Source organism: Podarcis cretensis, assembly GCF_951804945.1.
Source record: "Podarcis cretensis genome assembly, chromosome: 3".
Lineage (NCBI taxonomy): Eukaryota > Metazoa > Chordata > Lepidosauria > Squamata > Lacertidae > Podarcis > Podarcis cretensis.
In genome coordinates this window covers 69070141-69092580 of record NC_137172.1, presented here as the reverse complement: position 1 = coordinate 69092580, position 22440 = coordinate 69070141, and the positions used below count along the sequence as shown (strand labels likewise).

At 41.7% G+C, this 22440-nt stretch overlaps 1 protein-coding gene across 1 annotated transcript in view; it reads left to right on the top strand.

Moving 5' to 3' along the window:
* Positions 1 to 22440, top strand: part of CLVS2 (clavesin 2) — a 38755-nt gene that overhangs the window by 6604 nt on the left and 9711 nt on the right. Inside the window, exon 2 of the mRNA XM_079970810.1 lies at positions 531 to 705. Within this exon, the coding sequence (XP_079826936.1) occupies positions 531 to 705 (175 nt within the window). The remainder of the gene's footprint in view (positions 1 to 530; positions 706 to 22440) is intronic.

Here is a 22440-nt window from a genome sequence, read left to right as displayed (position 1 = left end):
GCAAACTCTCCCCTCTCTTCCCCCTCTGCCTCCTCTGAAACTAGAGTAAGGAATTATGCTAAGTTTAGTTTCATATTTAAACATTCTTGCCTTAGTGTTATGTACCAGCCAGGAATCCTAATTTAAAATACAGTGTATTCTAGCCAGTTTACAAGAAGCCAAATTCAAAGCTTGGGCTGTTATTAAGTTAGGCAAAGTTTGTTGCAAGCCAAGTAAAACTAAGATCAGACTCTTTAAAACTGAAACTATAAACTAGGAAGGGAGGTGGGAGTGTACAAACCTGACACTTCACTCGGACTCATTGAGACTCAGCCACATAGTTTCATGTTTCATACAAATACTGTTGTGTTGCGGTGTCACCCCATTCTTAAAGGTTTGTGTATTTATCTGATCACATATAGTGAAACTGTGATTGCCATACTTTATCATGTGCAAACTGGATACGTTGACAGCAGATTGCAAATAATATCTTTTCTTCTAGCATCGGAATATTGTTAGCTAGCTTAATATGATCTTGTCTTTGTTGGCAGGTACACACTGGTGGATATTTTGCGTGCCATACTTCTTTCCTTAGAAGCCATGATTGAGGATCCTGAACTTCAAGTAAATGGATTTGTTTTGATTATAGACTGGAGCAACTTCACTTTCAAACAGGCTTCTAAACTGACACCAAGTATGCTTCGATTAGCCATAGAAGGCCTTCAGGTAAAAAACTTTTTTTAAAGCATTACTCGTATATCTCCTAATCTTCCCTCCTCCTCACCCCCCCCCCCAGTTGGTGTGGTTCCATGCTAAAAACAGAACAAGAAGAATATAAATTCAAACAATCCAGTAATTGAAATGTTAGGCTATATATTCATTTCTCTCAATTTGTGACCTAACTGAAGAATAATCAAGTGGTTGTTTATTTTATGGCCGAGAAACTGAGTCTCATATTTGATGGTTGCCTCAAATCAAGCAGTTCTAAATTATTATTGAGGGAAGAGAAAGAACAAAAACTCCCAAAGGAGGCAGAGTTGGATTTCTGATAGATGTTGTGCATTGTCCAGCCAAAGCAAGTTCCTCTTCAATAGTGGTATTAACTTTGGGATTCCCAAATGTGGAGTATAAGTTCATTGCCTGTGAACTTGTTTGGAGTCTTCCCTCTGTGTTGTGTCTGTCTCACCTTTACCTGGGGCACATACTAGTCTGGATTGCAGCAGTTGACCTCTTGTGGGTGGGGAAGAGCATCTAAATGCAGGGAGGTGGAGTCAGTGGCGTAACTTTAAGCATCCTAGGGGTGTGGCACCCCGCCCGCAGGGGCATAGAGCATGTCCTGGGGGTGTGGCGCGCATTCTGGGGACGTGGCGTGCCGCCTGCGGGGGTATGGGGGGCAGCTGCGATGGCACCCCACCAGGATTGTGCCACCAGAGGCGGTGCGCTCCCCCCGCACCCCTGTTCCTCCGCCAGTGGGTGGAGTAGATGGCATTTTGGCCTCTCCCTTCTGTAACTCATGTTTTTTCACTGATATCTTTTCTAATAACACAGAATAAGTTGGTTGTGCTAGTTGCTATGTATCACATGTAAGAAAACTGAAATTAACCCCCCCCCAACAAACCTATAATGTAACAGATGTGCTACATTAGGTTTCTGGTGTGTTGTGAGGAGAGAGACAGAACACATAACTGGATATCCATGCTTGTATGAATGGTTGCAGAATTAATTTTACACTGGCCACGCTTTGGCCACCACAGGACTATGGAGATGCATTTCTGAGATAGTGAAGATCTTACTTTCAGTATGCAAAATGTCATTCCTATGCAAGCTTCCCACCTTGTCTGTTTCTAAGCATTGCTCAGCACATGAGTTGTGTGTGTGTGTGTGTATTGCACAGCCCTGCCAGCTGCCACCATGGCCTTGAGTAATGCACAGTGGCCCTGTTTCATGTGGTGAATAAATGCTTCACAGCATTTATTTGGGAGGTAGGAAATTTGCTACTGGGACATTGACCGCTGTGGTGAAAGTAATGTCTAGATTGGCTAAAACATATCTTCATGTCCTCAGGATAGAGTTCTGAGGTGGCCTCAGTAGTTGACAAACCACATGGAGAGCTTATTGTTTGTAGTTTCAGGCTATACAGTAAACTGGCTGTCACCACACACCCAGTTCTCTCAATTTTCTACCATGTTTAGGAGTGGGGTGATTCTTGCCCTGAGGGCAACAGAAAATGAGTTCATTAGTGTGGTTAGAGGCACCACAGCACAATGTTTTCAGAGGCCACTATGCAGTAAATGGTTGTGTGATTCAACCCTGTATCTTGAGAGTTTGCTGATACCTTAATGCTTAATGGAGGTTGCTGTGAGCTTTTTCTTAGCCATTAACTGCATACTTGATTAAAGTTATCTATAGGTTAAAGTGCTTCTCTTGCAATGTTAAATCATTGAATCATGGTACATAAGTGCTTTATGTTATATTTAATAAATGCAAAACTATCTTCATTAAAGCAAATGTTTATCTAAGAGGGAACTGAATTTTTATATCCAAATAGTGAGGTTTTTTGCCTCATTTCTTACTGCAGTCAGTTCTGCTTTCACTCGAGGAAATGCTTTCATTCCCTTACATTTCAAGCTCTGAAATGTTTTTATGACTCCTATAAAGCAAATGAGCAACCATCTCTATGAGCTTTTATGCGCTCTGATATTGCAGTCAATTTTAGCAGGGCCTGCCAGAATTTTCATCGTTCTTCTGTAGAGTTATGATCTAAGGCCACTTTCCCATGTCGATTCTACACCCAATATATATCAGGCTAATGAAATGGATTCACATGTCCCTGGACTTGACATAAGACTGTTAGATAAATGCCAGGCTGGTTGAGGAAATGCACATTACTTTAGGACTGGGGCAAAAATGACTCATTTCTCACCCTCATCCCTGAGTGCAGGAAGTCACTTTCCATTTCTGGAAACTTTAGACACGCTTATTTGTTCTTCTGGGCACCATTTTCCTGCTTCTGTGCCCACTCTAGCCCTCTTCAGGTCTTCTAGCTTCTGTATAGAAGAACATAGGAGCAGGGCTGCACTCAGTAGCCCTGCCTCTAATATGATGCAAACTGAGAAGCCAGTCTGCTGGTATCCACATATAGAGAGTAGATGTCTGTGGGAAAAGTGCCCCCCCATGCATACAGCTGGATGTACAAACATCTACAGATGTTCTCACTGTTTGCACAGATGTTGGGAGAGGGCCTTCCCAGAACACATGATATTAGGAGGGGGATACTACTTGGCCTGTTCCTGCTCCTGTGTCACTGCATGAGTGAGCTAGAATGCCTGAAGGGGGCTACTGTATTTTGCCCTGTTTGCCCACCCGGTTGTTTAATCTGGTTGGTGGTGGTAAGTCATGTGATGTCACCATAGTATTCTGACATGATGATGCCACAGACACATTGAAACAAAATCATCTGAGTCCATACAGTGGTACCTTAGGTTACATACGCTTCAGGTTACAGACTCCACTAACCCAGAAATAGTACCTTGGGTTAAGAACTTTGCTTCAGGATGAGAACAGAAATCGTGCTCTGGCGGCGCGGCAGCAGCAGGAGGCCCCATTAGCTAAAGTGGTGCTTCAGGTTAAGAACAGTTTCAGGTTAAGTACGGACCTCCGGAACGAATTAAGTACTTAACCTGAGGTACCACTGTAAGTTTATATGACATTGTGGGAAAATCAGAAAGGAAATAGTGTTCAGGAAACAACCAGAAGAACAAAAGGAGCAGCATGGAAACAATGGAAATGTTCAGTTGGAACTTAAATCTGCCTCTTATGTATGTTGTTTTCCTCTTCCATTCCACATGAGCCGTGGTTATTCTTCCCTTGAAAATGCCCACCCTTGGAGTGGATAAAGACATCCCACAGGTTTTTCAAACAAAAACTAATCTAAGGAGGTAGGCTTACTTACAGAGCAATCAATTACATGTCTACTCAGAAGAAGTTAGTTCCATTGTGTTTACTGTGGCTTGTTCCCAGATAAGTGTCCATAGGATTGCCTTCAGTGCCCTTCTCCTGACACCTCACATGTGGATTTGTTTGGGGGTATTATACTTCCTTGAGATACACTGGAATTTGGCTTGGGGACCGTCAGTTGTTCTACAAATCATCTCTTTGTTTATGTTCCTATTTATCAATGTTAAAGCATTCTTGTACATTGCAATATTAATTCAACATCACCCACCAAAACATTTTAAGGAGCCATTCAGGACTCATGATGACTGCCCTGAATGGGCTAAAGTGTTGTGTTGGGAGGCCACTTGCTGAATCTGAATGAAAACCTTCAGGTGACAATCAGAAAAAAAGAACATTTATAAACTGGTTCCTTTCCTTTTCTTGCCATGTGACGTGCACATCAGAAACTGGTCTATCTGAGTTACAGAGCAGGTTAGAAAAGTACAGATGGGAGATACTGAAAAAGGAGCATAACCAATAAGTACACATGGCGTACCTGCTGTCTTGATAAACAGCTACGCTATTTAATCAGTGGAATTGTATTTGCTTTGGCTTACAAGACTTTGCCGAGATCACATGGCAGCTGAGGAAGAAAAAAAACTAGCACTCTAGTAAATTAATTGCTTTTACAGAAAAAGAAAAAGGACACAGAGATGGGTGGACGGGCGACTCCAACAGACTAGCACAGGCTGTTTAACACTAAGTGCACCTGAATACCAAATCGGCCTGCTTAAAGATAGCCAACATTTTGTACTCCAGACTCCCATTATCTCTGATTGTTGTCCATATTGGCTGGGGCTGATGGGAGTTGGAGTCCATCTGGAGGCCACCACATTGCCAGTCCCTGATCAGCAGTGACCAGATGGTGTTGGGTGGAGAGCAGTTTACAATAGCTCCTTAAGCTGCAGTTCTAACCCCACTAACCTGGAAGTGAGGTCTGTCGAGGACTTCTGATTGTGCATGATGAGGATTGCACTGTTATTCCAAAAAATGGTTGGAATGCATACTGAGTGACTCTTTGGTGACCTTCTTTCCTTCAAGGTACAGAAGCACCTTGGTTGTGTGTGAGAGATAAGGGATAAATACATGGGTCCTCCAGGGTGCCCTATTGTCTTGTCTCACTTTCTGGACCCACATGCATGATTTCCCTCTGGATGTCATTAGGCAATATTTGGTCCACCTCTACCTAATTACGTTGTATGGATGACATTTGAATTCCATAGAATCATCGAATCATAGAGTTGGAAGAGACCACAAGGGCCATCGAGTCCAACCCCCTGCCAAGCAGGAAACACCATCAGAGCACTCCTGACATATGGTTGTCAAGCCTCTGCTTAAAGACCTCCAAAGAAGGAGACTCCACCACACTCCTTGGCAGCAAATTCCACTGTTGAACAGCTCTTACTGTCAGGAAGTTCTTCCTAATGTTTAGGTGGAATCTTCTTTCTTGTAGTTTGGAACCATTGCTCCGTGTCCGCTTCTCTGGAGCAGCAGAAAACAACCTTTCTCCCTCCTCTATGTGACATTCTTTTATATATTTGAACATGGCTATCATATCACCCCTTAACCTCCTCTTCTCCAGACTAAACATGCCCAGCTCCCTTAGCCGTTCCTCATAAGGCATTGTTTCCAGGCCTTTGACCATTTTGGTTGCCCTCCTCTGGACACATTCCAGTTTGTCAGTGTCCTTCTTGAACTGTGGTACCCAGAACTGGACACAGTACTCCAGGTGAGGTCTGACCAGAGCAGAATACAGTGGCACTATTACTTCCCTTGATCTAGATGCTATACTCCTATTGATGCAGCCCAGAATTGCATTGGCTTTTTTAGCTGCCGCGTCACACTGTTGGCTCATGTCAAGTTTGTGGTCAACCAAGACTCCTAGATCACATGTACTGCTCTCAAGCCAGGTGTCACCCATCTTGTATTTGTGCCTCTCATTTTTTTTGCCCAAGTGCAATACTTTACATTTACATTTCTCCCTGTTAAAATTCATCTTGTTTGTTTTGGCCCAGTTCTCTAATCTGTCAAGGTCGTTTTGAAGTGTGATCCTGTCCTCTGGGGTGTTAGCCACCCCTCCCAGTTTGGTGTCATCTGCAGAAACATTTCATGAGTTGAAAAATAATTTAATACAAGTGAAAGGGTAGAGTTTGGTGCTCTTCTTTGAAGGACAGCTTGTTGTTTCATGGTTCTTCATTTTCATTGCTTAGCTCAGGAAAATCTTGCTCTTCATGTAGAATGGTAAGCAGTGTCATTAATCTGATCAATTTTGGAAGTCAATCTGCATAGAAAGCCAGATTCTGAGTGTTGTAATAAACAAATGTGGGGATTTGAACTCTGTTCTCTCGAAAACAACAGGCATGTTGGTCAGAGGTGAAGACTAAGGGCCACATTTTCTTCTAGGCTGTCTTATACCAGTGCTGGGCAAGGCGAGAAGTCAATGCGAATAGATGCAAGAGGTCGAGCGTTGGGCTTATGCTATGCTCAGTGCTATGGAGCTTGTGGAGTTGAGTCAGTATGGGAGAACTCATTCATTGTGTCTCCTTCTGCATCATAGGGATTATAATAAAGTGCATTTTCATGTAAAAACCTACCACAAGACTCTGAAGCAGTGCTTTGGCAAAGAAAGAAAGAAAGGTGTATCAAATTGTATTGAAGCTTTGTAGGTAACCTGGATTGAAAGTGTGGTGGCTCTACTGTTGAAACAAAAATCACACTGGAGCTTGTTTGTTTGTAGCAAATAGTTTTCAAATAGTGTAAAAGTCTTAAGCACTTACTGCTGCCTGAGCAGGCCACAATGAAGCCAGACAGATCTGATGTTGAGCAGTTCCATGTTGTTGCAGTGGTCGTTACACAGGATTGGGCTCCCAAGTCCCCTCTTGCCCAGCTCCCCTGCCTTCAGGGGTTGGTGAAGGAGGTCTTCTTGTCTGTACAGTGGTACCTCAGGTTACAAATGCTTTGGGTTACAAACTCCGCTAACCCGGAAGTAGTTACCTCGGTTGCAAACTTTGCCCCAGGATGAGAATAGAAATTGCACGCCGGCAGTATGCTGGCAGTGGGAGGCCCCATTAGCGAAAGTGCGCCTCAGGTTAAGAATGGTTTCGGGTTAAGAATGTACCTCTGGAACGAATTAAGTTTTTAACCCAAGGTGGTGCTGTGGGTTAAAGCCTCAGCGCCTAGGGCTTGCCGATCGAAAGGTCGGCGGTTCGAATCCCTGCGGCGGGGTGCGCTCCCGCTGCTCGGTCCCAGTGCCTGCCAACCTAGCAGTTCGAAAGCACCTCCGGGTGCAAGTAGATAAATAGGGACCGCTTACCAGCGGGAAGGTAAACGGCGTTTCCGTGTGCGGCTCTGGCTCTGGCTCTGGCTCTGGCTCTGGCTCTGGCTCTGGCTCTGGCTCTGGCTCTGGCTCTGGCCAGAGCAGCGATGTCACGCTGGCCACGTGACCTGGAAGTGTCTCCGGACAGCGCTGGCCCCTGGCCTCTTAAGTGAGATGGGCGCACAACCCCAGAGTCTGTCAAGACTGGCCCGTACGGGCAGGGGTACCTTTACCTTTACCTTTACCTTTACCACTGTATTATTAATGCACCCAATGGCTAACAAGCCTAGTGTTTAAAAATCTGTCCCTGTTTCCTTTCCCCTTTTTATGTTATTACATGTAATTGGCCTTCACACATTGCTGAGCATTTCCAAGGAAGTCTGCTAATTAATTAAAGCAAAAATTACTTAAGAGGGATCCTTTTAAGAACATACAGCTCTTCCTTGCATGAAAATATTGTGATGTTAATTAACGCTTCCATAATTTCACACGCATAGGAGAAGCTCTGTGTGTCATGGCGCTTCCTGTTGTCAGGATAACTGAGTGAAGAACAGGGACTTGACACCATGATCCCTGTTCTCCCCCTGCCCCACACTCCCAACACCCTTGCTACTGGGAATACTAGCATTTTCTTCCAGTTCTCAGGAACCTTTTTCAGCCCAAGAGCCACATTCCCTTCCATGCAACCTTCTGGGGGCCACATGCCAGTGGTGGGCAGGGCCAGGGGCAAAAGTGGGCAGAGCAACAAATGGGAATGTGATATTTGTTTCTTCACACACTTCCACACCCCTCCCTCTCCTGCAACCAGGCGAGCAAGAAGTGTTCCAGCTGCACAAAACTGGGCACTCAAAGAGGATACAAAAGCATACCCAGTAAGGGGTGTGGCATGGGAACAAGGGTGTGGCCTGGAGAGAATCCCAAGGGCCAGACAGAGAGGCTTGGAGGGCCACATTTGGCCCCTGGGCCTGAAGTTCCTCATCATCCCTGATCTGCTTCCATATTCCCCTTTCTTGCATACAAGCAAAATAACCTATCCCCACTTCTTCTCTCTCTCAGTGCGGAGTGCTTGGCACCTCCCACAGAGCCAGTATTTAGTAGTTACTGTATTTTTTGCTCTATAAGACGCACCAGACCACAAGACGCACCTAGTTTTTGGAGTAGGAAAACAAGAAAAAAAATATTCTGAATCTCAGAAGCCAGAACAGCAAGAGGGATCACTGCACAGTGAAAGCAGCAATCCCACTTGCTGTTCTGGCTTCTGGGATAGCTGCGCAGCCTGCATTCACTTCATGAGACACACACACATTTTCCCCTTACTTTTTAGGAGGGAAAAAGTGAGTCTTATAGAGCAAAAAATACGGTATATTCCCAGGGACTGATGGGTTATTTGAGAATTGTCCAGCATTATACTGATTCCCAGGTACCTCTGTGCATCTCGATGAGATTCATTTATACTTCCCCCTCATCCCTGACCCCTGCTTTCCCACCATTATGTTGTCCAGATAAGTTTGATATTTGAAAGCCTCCTTAGAGAATGGCATTCAGCATGATGCTTCGGTTCACGGATGGCTGGGACAAGGGGGCAGCCAGGCCTGTTCTGTGCTCCCTCTCTTTCTCCTTCGACTGGTTTTGCTGAGCTTACTGGCTTGTTGCTCACATTATGTCGCAGCATCAAAGGTTAGCGATGAGCTAGCAGATCAACACACTGTATGGATTTCTGTGAAGGTAGCAGTGTAGTAAAAGGTGTTTGTGTGCAATATATATATATATATATATATATATATATATATATATATATATATATATGAAAGGATAGTCAGAGTGCCACATTATTAACAAGTCAAGGTGATATTTAATTATTTGAGGCAAAGTAAAAGGAGGGGGAGGGAAAAGGATACAGTCATACCTCGGGTTACATACGCTTCAGGTTACATATGCTTCAGGTTACAGACTCTTCTAACCCAGAAATAGTGCTTCAGGTTAAGAACTTTGCTTCAGGATAAGAACAGAAATCAGGCTCTGGCGGCGCAGCAGCAGCAGGAGGCCCCATTAGCTAAAGTGGTGCTTCAGGTTAAGAACAGTTTCAGGTTAAGAACGGACCTCTGGAACGAATTAAGTACTTAACCCGAGGTAGCACTGTATCCAGTTTTGGTTGCCATCCTTCTAAGTGAGCAATCCTAACTGAACACAATGGGATTTTCTTCTGAGCAAACATGCATAGAATTGCATGCTGTGGATGTGTAAATAAATCACGTGATAGGACTACTTTTAAAAATATCACTTCAAATGAGGGAAGGGAAAATAGGGAATGTTCTAGGTGTTATAAATTGATTGTGGGTGGACTCTCTAGACAGAATCATTGTTTTTTACATCTTTGTTTGGAAATACAAATGAGGGGGGGGGACTTGCTCTCTTTAAGGGCAAATTTAATGTTACATAAAGGCAGAAGGCAAATGCCAGAAGTTCTTTTAAAAAATTATTATTATTCCATCTCTTTGGAAGTATCCTAAAGCGAAACCAGAGAAATGCTAAAGCTGCAATTTAAATTTGAGTTACAGAAAATGTATTAGAAAAATAGAGCAAGTTTGTTTTTAAGAAGCTAAGCTTCCCAGTGTCATTTGGTGAAGTCATTTCTGGGATCTGCTGCAACAGATTAAAAACAAAAACCAAAGTAGGCACAGTGGTACAATACTGCAGCTCTTCATTTGTATGCTGACAGATGGGAGAATGTATTGTTCATGCCTGAGAGGGACAAGGAAGGGCTGTCTGGGTTTGCACTTACAGTAGCTTTCTCTACATTTTGAGCCGTTTTTGTGTAAATATAGTTCTATCTATTTCCCAAAATGATTTTGTAAAAGGCTAGCATAGGCAATGGGAAAGAATCTGTATTTTATCTCAGCTATTCAATTTGTATTCATGTTTGTCTAAGGTAAACCTTCCTTGCTTTTACTTGCTGGGTTTTGATATGATAAGGTATATAATTTTGAAAAGGGTTCCTGCATCTTTATCTTTGTCCAGTGACAACCTATCATCAAACACATACATCCATGAACTCCCATTTCTTTTCAAGTCTATTGAATGGAAAGGAAAGTAATCATCACTCTTGTCAATGAGCAATTAATTACTATTGCTTGTTCTCCTGTAATGGCATAAAAAACCATGCTGATGACATTAACGGCTGTTATTCAAGCCAGGCTAATTAGCAGTTCTGGTCTAAGGTAATGTTGAGTTGCAACGAAAATCATGTCAGAGTAATGCTGGAAATATTGTCAGTTATCCGCATAGTTCTCTGTATACTTGGATGCCAAGCAGTTCCTCACTTAAGCTGACAGTTACCATGGTGAGCCTTGATCAGTTAGTATGCAAACATGCATTAAATTGTGGTACAGGAGAATAAACACAGATCTCAGATGCTTAAAGCAGGAGGCAAATAGTTGTGAACTATGTGAAGAAAATTGCTCCATTTCTTTCCCCCCCTTTCTAACTCATAATGTTTCCAAAGGGCAGCCAGTAGGTTTTTAAGATACAATAGAAAACTTGAAAATAGACAATTAAAAAAAGTAATCTGCCATTCAAACAACCTGCTCTTCCCTGACTGCTAAATGACTGATCAAATTAGGCTTCATGTTGGTTCTAGAGCAGATTTGGTTGGATTTTCTTAGCCATCTGAAGAAAAAGAGTCACCTAATGAACTTTCCACAATTGGATTTGCTTCTCTGGGGGCACCACACAGAAACCTCTCTCAATTGACAGTAAAGTTTGTAACCAATTGTAGGGAAGGAAATGATTTTTTAATTTTTTTTAGTTCCTCCAAATCAAGCAAGCAGGTCAGAATTGTTGTAGCTTTGACCTCAAAGGCAACGTTCAGGCATATTGATTTCTAAAAAGAGAAACTGGAACCTGGAGAAAATGAGTGATAGGTTTCAAAGTTTGGTTTGATTTTCTTTGAAAAATACGAAGGACGGCAACATTCAATTTGTTCTGTTAGGGTTTATAGATGGGGGCTTGGCCTGCTGTCAGAAACTATGCCGCAATCAGACAATGCACTATTGGGGTTTTATTGCTATTTTCCTCTTCTGCTTTTCAGGAAATGGGGAGGAGGACAGGTACACTGAATTGTTTTCTGGCCTGTTGGCAACCCTACTACAATTACATGGTGGGGGTGGTTGCAAATTAGCCAGTCGAATAGATTGCAGATGGACTTGGTGGAGCAGAAATTATATAAATCTGTAGCAGGGAAATGACTCTGTAGAGCTGTGACCTCAGTGCTTAAGAAGCAGAGCAGAAATGTAGTGGTAGCAACAGAATCCAGGAAATATGCATAGATTAGGTGACACCTGGAAATAAGATTTCATTGTTGAGAAAATAGCTAAGGGTTATATCCAACACTACAGTTGCACTTGCTCAACAGACCTCGGCTTGTACAACAGAACTTCCTGTCGTCCCTTTCCTCTGCATTCCCTTTCCTCTCAAAATCTTCTCCAGAGCATAGGCAGACCCTCCAGAACCTGTTTTGGGGGCACACAGAAAGCGGAGAGAAAGAGAGAGTCCTGTTGTGCAAAGAGAACTATGCATGTTCAGCACTGGACACAATTCTTAAGTACTTGCCTGTTGTTTCAGAGTACAATCTTATGCATACCTACCCATAAGTAAGCCCTTTTATATTCAGTTGGGCTTGCTTCCAGGTAAAAGTCTTAGGCTACAATCCTGTACCCCACTGCTTCTTTTTCTGAGAATATATTTATTTGTTGCTGCTGTTAAACATAGATGGTTGGACAACAACTCAGCATTTTATTGTTTCCCTCCAATATCCATTCACCTCGAAACATGGCCATGAAGGACACAATAAATCCCTCTTTTTCCTCCATAGGAATGATGGATTTTCTTTTGCTTTCACTCACATTATGATGACAAAAAGCCTCAATAATTTTTATTGCTTTGTGTAGGAGAGTAGCATTGAAGGAAACCTTTATGTAAGTGTAACAGAAGAATTATTTAATGACCGTATTATTTATTTATTAATATCTTGTGGACCCAGTATAAGCTTTCAGCTCTTAGACTCTGTGCTCAAATGTTATGATTCCTACAAGAGGGTTTTTCTGTGTGTGACATATATATGATGTAGTTTATATAAGGGCATGTTAACCTGTCAGCATCCTCCGTTTAACAACTGCTGCTTTGAAAAACGACATAGTTTTCAAAGAGCTATATATCTACATTTATTTCTGTGAATAAAAACAAGCTGAAGGAGCTTTGTTCTATCCAGTATTTAGTTCTATTTTTGAGTTGCAAAACCCATTCAAAGACCTGTTGAGGTATTCTGTGTGTAGACACACACACACATGAGAGAGAGAACTTTGTGTACAAATTACTGAGTATAATTATTATAAATCATATTCATATTTATACTTTTTGTTCTGCCACAGGACGCTTTTTATATGCATGTTATATGCATTATGAAAACCATCCATGTCCATTTGGGGACGAACACTTTTTAAGCCTAGATATTGGTGCTTTTGGTCAACTCCCACCCATATCTGTATAAAAACCTCATGATTAGAGTAAATTTAAAACTTGTCTAAATGCAAGATATTTCAATCCTCTTTAGTTCCAGTACAGATATCCAAATGAGGATTGTAATTATTTTCAAAAATCATTAAGAATCCATAGGGTCATTGCTTTCAGATATGGTGCCAAGACAATGTTTAGGCTTGGCAGTCCCCAAACATTCCCTCAGAGCTTCTTTGTTCATACAATATCTAGCAGTCATGTTTGCACCACCTACACTAATGCTGCAGTGGGGGTTTCCTGCAGGAAACATATATAGCAGGGATGAGGAACCTGTGGTGCTCCCGATATCGGTGGTCTACTGCTGCAGTCACCTGTGATCATTGTTTGAAGCTGGCGGGAGTTGGAGTCAACACCTGGAAGGTCACAGGTTCCTTGTCCAAGATACATAGTGTGGAGGGCAGGTGTGCATCTCTAAATATTAAAGAACACACATTAGGAAGCCATGATTTGATGCTGCTCCCTTACACACGTCCACCATGCTCATTCAATTCATCCAACCTATTCAAGCCCTGAACAGGGTTCAAGATGATCACCATTAGATCTATGTGAGTTGGCATGTAGCATTAGCCTGAGGTTCTTTCATGTCAGTTACTTCGTGACTTTCATCAAACTTAACAAATTGAAATGACAACAACTGAGAAAACCTGAAAATTTTGTTTATTGATTGACCACTGGGCTTTCCGCAACTACTCTTTGGGTGTCTCCAAGCGATAGATTTGTCCCTTAAAAAACTTGCCCTCACTAATGGGCAATATATTAATGTGATTAGATTTTCCTGTAATAGTCTGATTTGTGAATGACGTTTCCAAAACCAAGCAATCCTATGATAATGAACAGTGAGTGCATGGCGCTCATGTTGTGTGAATGAGCTTGAAGAAACTAAACACAATTAAGTGAATGTTCAGCATCTGGAATAGTTCAGGGTGAATTCATACTTGCACTTTCCAACAGCAGTAAATTAGTCCAGCATTAAAGTACCTTACTCTGGACTTTCCACACAGCCAAATCAGTAGGGAGCTGGCTAGCAATATAGACAGTAATGAGGTGAAACACAACATTGTTGGAGTTACTGCTGGAATAAAGTGATGCTGTTTGATTGCATAGATGCAAACACACAACCCTTGGTGGTTTTCCACCTTTCCTTCCAAACAAGTTTCAGTATATATTCCCACAATAGAGGGTGATTCCTTTGAATGTGAGAAGAGCTATATGGTGTTCATTTGTTAATATTTATTATTTATCAGGCATTTAGACAGTAGATTGAAACAGCTACTAATCTCTGTAATATGTATTTAAACAGCAGGTGATAACAGCTCCAGAACAACCATTAAAACCTGTCTAATCAATAGTGTGCAACTTTCTGAATGTTTAGTGATTTAAAGCCCATAAACTCATAAATGTAATACTGCTGGGATAGCATTCTGTGCATTTTAAATTCAGGCGTGCCGCTGCAGATACAATCTTCAGACAAAATCTGTGCTGTTCAAATTGCTATCAGCAGTTAGAACGAGCCACTCTGAATGCTTCGGGGAGTTCAGTGTGCCAGGAAAGTTGTTGCAGGATCACTAGGCTAATGGACATAGCCCATTTGTGTCTTCTGGCCATGCAGTTACCACCCAGCAGCCTTTAAATATCAGTCTGTCTTAGTTATGTGATTGGTGCATTTCAGCACCTCCAGGGCTCTGGACAGAGCAGGCATGGCTTGGAGTCAATAAGTGATTGCTGAAAATGAGCAGAATACTTGTGAATTCTAGTAAGCAGTTTCTACAACTCTTCCCCAAACCTAGGCCCTTATATCTATTTCTGCTGGAATTTGAATGAGGGTAAGAAATTCTGAGTAAACTTCCTTCCTTCCTCCTTTTGGGGCCCAGATTGATTCATGGAATTTCCCTCTCAGTTTTTGTCAATCTAATGGTTCGGCTAAGGATGCTAATATCATTAAGATTATAGACATGTAGCTGGAAGAGAATGAATCACCCCAGGACAGTACATTCACCAGCTCCCTATAATTCAGCCTTGTTGATCAAGGTGACAGCATGTCACATATAGGGGAAAAGGTGAAAATAAACGTGGCTGGAAATAATGCTAGCTTGTCACATCTTTTGTGCACAGGCCATGGAATATGGTAGATTTCAATCAACTTGACCTTTCTGAAGATTTCAAAAGAAGTTCGCATTTCTGGGGCATAGCCAGCATTTCACTTCAATTTATTAATTGTGATGTCACTGCTGAATTTACAGTTCTTGACCCATTGTTCATTCCATTAAGCAAATGCAACCATTCCTAGTTGCCTTAAAAAAAGAAAGGAAAAAAGTACACAGCAAGTTTTCTTACAACTTCAGGATGCAATGAAAGATTACTTTGTTTATGTGAAGCTAAGGGAGGAATTTTAGACGAAAGAAAATAGCTCAAGCTGGAATCTAAGCTGAATTTCAAAGATACTTTTTGAGGGTTACTTTTCCAAAATTTTCAATCCAAAACTATTGAGAGCCTTTTAGAATTTTGTTACTGGTTTTAACAAGGTGCCATAGAATGCTGTATGATCTCATTCTACATATGTTGTTAGTACTTCAGTTTTAAATGCGTCATGGAAGTAGAAAAGTGTTGCACTGTTGCTTCTTAGAAGAAGCCTAGACAAGGGACGTTATTTTTTAATTCTATTAAATCAGAACATTGCATTGTTTTGAATTGCCAACATTAAGTTGAGTAAAAAAATAATACTGCATTTGCAGCTTACAGTGCATTTTTGCTGAAACTACTTCTAGATATGCCCCTACAAGCTGGAGGATATGTACTTGGCGAGCATTAGTTTGACAATAAATTATATCAGGAAACTCCAGCAGTAGGTAGCTTCTGTTTCTCCTTGGATATTTGAAAGGGATGGCTCAAGTGAGTTGGGAGTGGATCAGTACCCTGTACAGTTGCTAGTAGATACTACTAGCATCAATTCTTTACTAAGTAGCGTGTGCAGAATTGCAAGCATAAATGGATTTTCTGTGCCTTTGGTGCAGAAGGGAAATATTAACTTTATACAGTCCTTATTCTGTCACCTTAAATTTATATCAAATGACTAATAAACACCAAATAAAACATGTCAATTTACTCAAGTCTTGATAGTTTGGGGCCAAAAAAATATATATATATATCACTGCTTTAAATCCCCCTTTATATAAGAAGACAGTTTCAGCCAACATTGCCTTAGATTCAGCACTTTGTCTGGCATTTGCTCTGAATACACCCTGCTGCCGCCAACCATGTGACCTTGCACCTGTTATTGACTCACTCAAGTGTTTGATTGCTGGCTTCTTTTGTCTGTGTATCTGTACGGAGGTGTGAAAATGACTTATTTTGTGACATGATCTCTAGGCTGTCTCAGCACCTGCATCCTCTGTCAATGGCAGATCGGCATAAGCAGAGTCAATTTGCATCAAGCAAGAGCAGTTTTGATTGTGCCTCTGCTTGTCATATGGCCTCACTGACGGAGGCTGCCTGCAGCTGGTGAGAATATGCCTCTTTTCTCCGAGGGCGGCTCTTGACTGTTGAGTGAAAAGATGGCAATTCTCATTCTGGGATTAAAGCCTCATCCTCTGGGAATGCTGATGCTGCAGATGCCATTTATTTAAGAGGAGCTTGAGCTCGCAGATCCCTTTAAGGAGCACTCTGGTGCAAATCTTTTTGTTGCACACTTGGGCATTGATCTAGCTCCGGTAATGTTATTTATTTTAAGGCATTCTGTGCCATCTTCCTGTCAGACATGACATTCAAGGCAGCTTATAGTTTCATAAAAGCAGAATGAATTTTTCAAAAAGCAACAACCCTGAAAACCACTGTAAGAACAGAGGGTGATGCCTAGCATGGGCATGCACACAGGGTGTGTCAGGTGTGCAGTAGCAACTGGAAGGCACATATATCTATTTATATACTGTGCCTCAGCCCTGTGTGTTTAGCAAAATACATACCAGCTCCATTCACATTCAGATGTTCATCTGTGCCCCACTGAAATGATGTGCATCTCGTATCCAGAGCCACCCCTTTAACTGCCTGGTGATCATATCACAATTTTTATGTAGGGTGGCGCAGAGATTAGGACTAGATGTTGCATTTTTTGTTTCCCTTTCCCATTAATGATACTGCTTTAAACAGCTGCTCCTAGATTCTTATCTGATGCGTCCAATTTATTTTGTGGCCTGAAGTATTTGCTCTGTTCTCCTTCTCCTCAGCATCTGCAGTTTTGCTGTAATTCATTATCTGGGTTGTATCCAACTAAGTCATACTCACATAGACCCACTGAAATGAATGTACTTACATTATTCATGTCCACTGACTTCAATGGGACTTCCCTTATCTCACGAAATTCACAGCATTTCCATGACTTCTGCCACTTCTTACCATTTCTTGCATCGTCTGACCTCTTTGGGGTATTGACTTCTCTTACTTCAGAACCAAGAGAAAAACTCTTAAAAAACAATAAGGAACTTCATAAAGAAAGCACAAATGTTCTTCCATCCTGAAATCAGTCAAAGATCATTGCCCTTGCAGATCCTGAAGAGCTCCATCTCCAACGTGTCATTTATCTGAGCACTTCTTCCAACTGACATCATGCTTTCTGTGATGGTCTGGTTGGCTTGCTCTCCTAATACAGAAGTTGCTTCTCTGCTAACTCTGCTCTTTGTCCTGGACTCTGATGGCTCCCCACCCCCAGTAATAGACTCCCCAGTCCTCCCTGCCCCTGAGCCTACTCACTTGATGTCATGGGCGGGCTGGATGCAAAGGAGCGGTGGGAGGTACCAGCTGGGGAACATCCAAGGGAACCCCCAGGGAAAGAAGGCTCAGAGGCAGGGGATTGGTGGTGGGACAAGAATGGTCAGAGAGAGAAGAGGGGGCAGACTGGGAGGAGGAGGTGTCGGAAACTGAAAAGGTAACAGGGTTTAGTGAGCAGGAAAAGGCAGGGATGGAGTGCAGTCCAGAAGCAGAAGCAGAAGCAGAAGCAGAAGCGGAGGCTGGAGAGGAGTGGGGGCAGGACTGAAGAAGCTAGGGAGTATTTGTCTCCTTCTGTGACCATCTCCCTTCCCTTCCAGTGTTCCAGAACACAGAAAGGAATAAAGAACTTGGAGCAAGAGAGACAAAACAAAGGAGCCTCAGGTTGTTGGGGGAGGACCTGGGGGAGGAGTCTTAGAGATTGGTGAGAAGGTGGGGACCTTCAGTTCTTGCAGCTATTGGTGTTGTCTGCTCAATCTACTGGAGCCTGTCTTTGCATGCAGGGGAAGTTCCTAACTTATCCACGGTTTGAGACCCATCAGCTACCCTGGTTTAGCTGGCCAGTCAAAGCCACTTCCCAGGGTTTAGCCACTATTGCATGCTGACAGCTTCTAGGAGCCACAGATGAGAGCTGAGTGAAGACCAAGGCAGACAAATTACCCCAGAAGGAGCATGACGTGTACCCCACCAGAGATACTAGCCCTACCCCACAAACCCCTGCAATATTATCTAACATACTCTGTCCTGGAGTCTATTGGGTGTTCCCCCTCCTTGCACAGGCAATACTGCTTTCACTGCTGAGAGCAAAATCTGCAGAGACTTGTGCTTCCTATTTATCTCTCTGTAAACAAGTGAGGTTCCTTTCTTGCTGCTCTTACTTCCTGCCAAGTGTCATCCTGGCCTTTATGCCCATTCATAATTGCCTCCTTGGCGAGTATCGCAGTGAACAATGATTTTGGTAGACTCCTTCTGTAGGGGTTCTCTTAGCTCGCTCTGAAGGGCTTTCCCAAAGGTAGCCAGCTCTTATGTGGTTTCTTGCCACTTCCTTCATGTTGCTCTTGCCTCTAAGCAGAATGTTTTTTTTGGTCATCTGTTGTATTTACTTTAAAATGGTTCCCAGAAAGCTTAGCCCTTCAATTATCAGGGCTTGGGGGGCATTCCTTTGGTTGGGTCCTCAGGCTACCAGCCTTTGCCAACCTTTGCCAGCCTTTGCCAACCATGTAGAGGGCATCAGGTTGGTGAACCTTGAGCTGAGGAGCTTTTTCTTATAAAAGGAGACACATGAAAAGACATACCCACAGAAACTTCAGGAAGTATGGACAAATCTAGTCAGTTTATTCAGAGGACTTCATTTTGAACAAAAGTGAGGTTAAAAAAATTAGCGGTTTTTTTCCTTGCAGATCTATCTGCAAAACACACGAAACACACAAATCAGCTTTCCAACTTATAAAACCTCATTCATCAGTAATGAAATGTGTGACCCATAGCTAATGAAATGTGTAGCAACAGCTGTACACCTGAGGGGATCGTAGAACAGGAACAGATCTGACAGCTCCAACTAAACTCCTAGATCCTGTTTTTTTCCATTTCTTTCATTGATATGTGTCCCCCCCCCCCATCTGAAGGCATCAGCTGCATGTTATGTCATTCTAGGGTCATGTAAACCACAGATCAACTTTATATTGTAAAATAACAGGGGGAGAAGTGTGCTCTCATCCTGGGAATATGCAGTGACGAACTATACGGCATTTTAGCTTGGGGATTTAGTGGACCCGTATTTAAAAGTTCACGAAGCTGAATGAGAGTTTCTGATTCAGAACTGCAATGCGCACAGGAACGTAACTCCAGAGAAATGATCTGTTGGTCAGTTTAATGAGTCATCAACGTGGATTCCTCAAGCCTTCTCTGAGTTGAAAACAAATCAGGAACACTGCTGGAGTCTACACCGTCATCATCAGCAGTGTGGTTGAAGATTTTGTATCCACAGCTTTTAGTACCGATAGAAAACAGAAAATCCAATAACCTAGCCATTAAGCTGCCATAGGAACAAAGGAGACAGGTACTCTGGGTTTTATCCAAAGTACCACATTGCCTTCAGGAGAAAGAAAAAGAAAAACCACATGTGAAGATTAGCACTTGTAGACTGATGACCCTTACTGCATCAAATGGCTGATTCTGCTGTTTTATACTCTCACCAGGTAGCTTTTCCTGTTTTGCTGACCATGCATTCTGCAACTCAGGTGTTCTGTAGGGAGGGGGAGAGAGAGAGGTGGATGATTCAAGAAGATAATAAAAGTCACATTTTAAACTTCTGCTGAAAATAAAAAAGCAAGGCATTCCTAGGAATCAAGGAAAATTTCACATTTAAGTGTGTCTGCTCCACATTAGAAAGTGGGTGAAGGGTTTATATATGAGGGCTCCCATGTGAGGAAGGGCAATATATAATGAAATCATGAAATCATCATCAGAAGATGTTGAGCTGAAAAGGGAAACATTGAATCTCTTAGCAGGAAGTTTAGGAAAAAGTCAGTGGGATGATTTCTGAGAGAGGCCCTCAGAGTTGGGAAAACATCTTTGCTTGAATTGTTCATCTGAGAATAATCATGGTGCAGGCTTGACTGGAAAGCAGGAAGGTGACAAAGGGTACATGTCTACTGCATAATAGACTTGGCTGTTAAGTTTGAATGAATATGATCCAGCCTCTTCATAAATTTTGACAGTCGGTCAGCAACCAAAAATTTAACCTGATTGTAGTACAAATATATCATAGCATTAAAAATTCCAAGTGCTATTTGTGTTGTTCCCTAATCAGCTCTTGCTACTATACAGTTGTACATGGATATTCAGCAATTACATTAAATTGACATTTAAAAATCCATTGTTCCTTTGCACAATGACTTGTATAATTTCCCTAAGAGCTAGTGAAGTACAACTAGAATATTGCCTGCAGATATGGTAAATAAGGTTCCAATCTTTTACACACACAATACAATGTTTGTTCTGCACCTGTAAGGAATAGATCTTTTAGTGTATATTTGTATATAATAGATAGTCATGTATACTGTATTTGATATCTATGTACACATGTTTTTAGTGTATTTGCGTATGATAGATCTTTATGTATATTTGTTTAAAAGTCTGTTAATTTTATTTATATTTTGATAATTTTATGTCTACTTGTTTTTGAAGTCTGTTGATTTTATCAGTGTTTTACTTAAGGTACACAAGGTATTCTTTTTTTATTAAACGGTCAACAAATCTTGCTTTTAAAATAATCCGACTTTGCCATGAACAACACTAACTCTTAGTCTGGTCTACCTCACTGTGTTGTTGCGAAAATAAATCAGACACTTTTTTTTTTTTTACACACACAATGATGTGGTTATTATAGTGGTTGCCTAAACATCTTTACTTCAATGTAAGACCCACTGAGTTTAATGCAGCTTTCTCCTAGCTGATTAGTTTAGGATTGCAGTCTTGCTAGGAGAATGTGACATAAATAAATAAAGTTTAAGAGCATATCCCAGGAGCTGGGCATAGCAGTAATGTATGGAAATGCACATTGGGTTGAGGGGCAGTATATAGGCGTGTCTCCCCACTTATGTGGGGGTTACGTTCCCAGGTAGCATTGTGTATAGTGCGAACACTATCTGAAAAGCCTGTAAAACCCTCTAAACTTCTGAAAACTATTGAAAAACCCTGTAAAAACCAGCAGCACTTACCAGACTGGCATGAATAGTGGCAATGATGTCTCTCAGCCTTCCTCATCACTGGAGGATGATGTGAAAATAACGACAAAGGGAGTAGACTCAGTACCCCAAAGTGGGATTGCAGTTGCAAAGGTTCCTGTAATTGCTAGCTGTTTTCTTGCTCTTTTCAGGCTGTTTTTGCCCTTTCCATGCCTTTTTGCAGTTTAAACCTATTTATTTACTTATTTCCTGGCTTTGCATGTATTTGCTGTTGCATGTAAGTCAAACGTGTCGGGGTGTGTGTGCCTGTACTGAAGCGTAAATCTTTAAATAACTGAATTTATTACTTGGAACCTGCCAGAAAGGATATTCTTGATCATCAAAGTTCTGTTGAAACTTACGAAATTACATTTTCTTGCTGCTTAAAATTAATACAAAAACTACAGTATGTTGAGAGAAGGATGTGCTTTAAGTGATAAAGATGTTGTAGACAGAGGCTATGATTCTACAGAGAGGATGGATAATTGTGCGCACAGGGAAAGGTGTATACATGGCATGAGAGAAAAAAAGTGAGAGGGATAGATGGACTGGAACATAGATAGGAAGGTTCACCTAGGTTATGTTTTCAAGATTTCCTTTTTTCTTTTGCAACAATGAAGCCTTGGAACTTGCATTTTAATATGAAAACCCAACATTCCAGGGTTTTAACAAAATCATTAGAAACCTCCCCTCTGTACACAGATTCTGTGAGCTGCCAAGTAATGCAGCAGAGTCAAGTATTGCTTGTAAAATTGGTTTGCACGGTTACATTTTCCATTCTTTCATGTTTCTTTAATAGCCGCCTGTAGAGAAACAGCCAAAACCAATTTAGAAAGCAGTTCAGTAGAGAAGCTTCCTCTCTACATTTCTTATAGAAAAATCTCTCTGAGTGTGCAGCATAGACAGAGGTTCATAAATATTCTACAGTCACATTTAAAGAATACATAATGTAGTTTCAGCTTTATGATGTATTGTGAGTACTGAGTAAGTATTTACCTGTAAATCCCTCATCTCTTTTAATAATCTATAACAGGAAAACAAATATTTAATTGTTAGACCAAGGAATGGGACAAACTACTGTGTTAATTTATT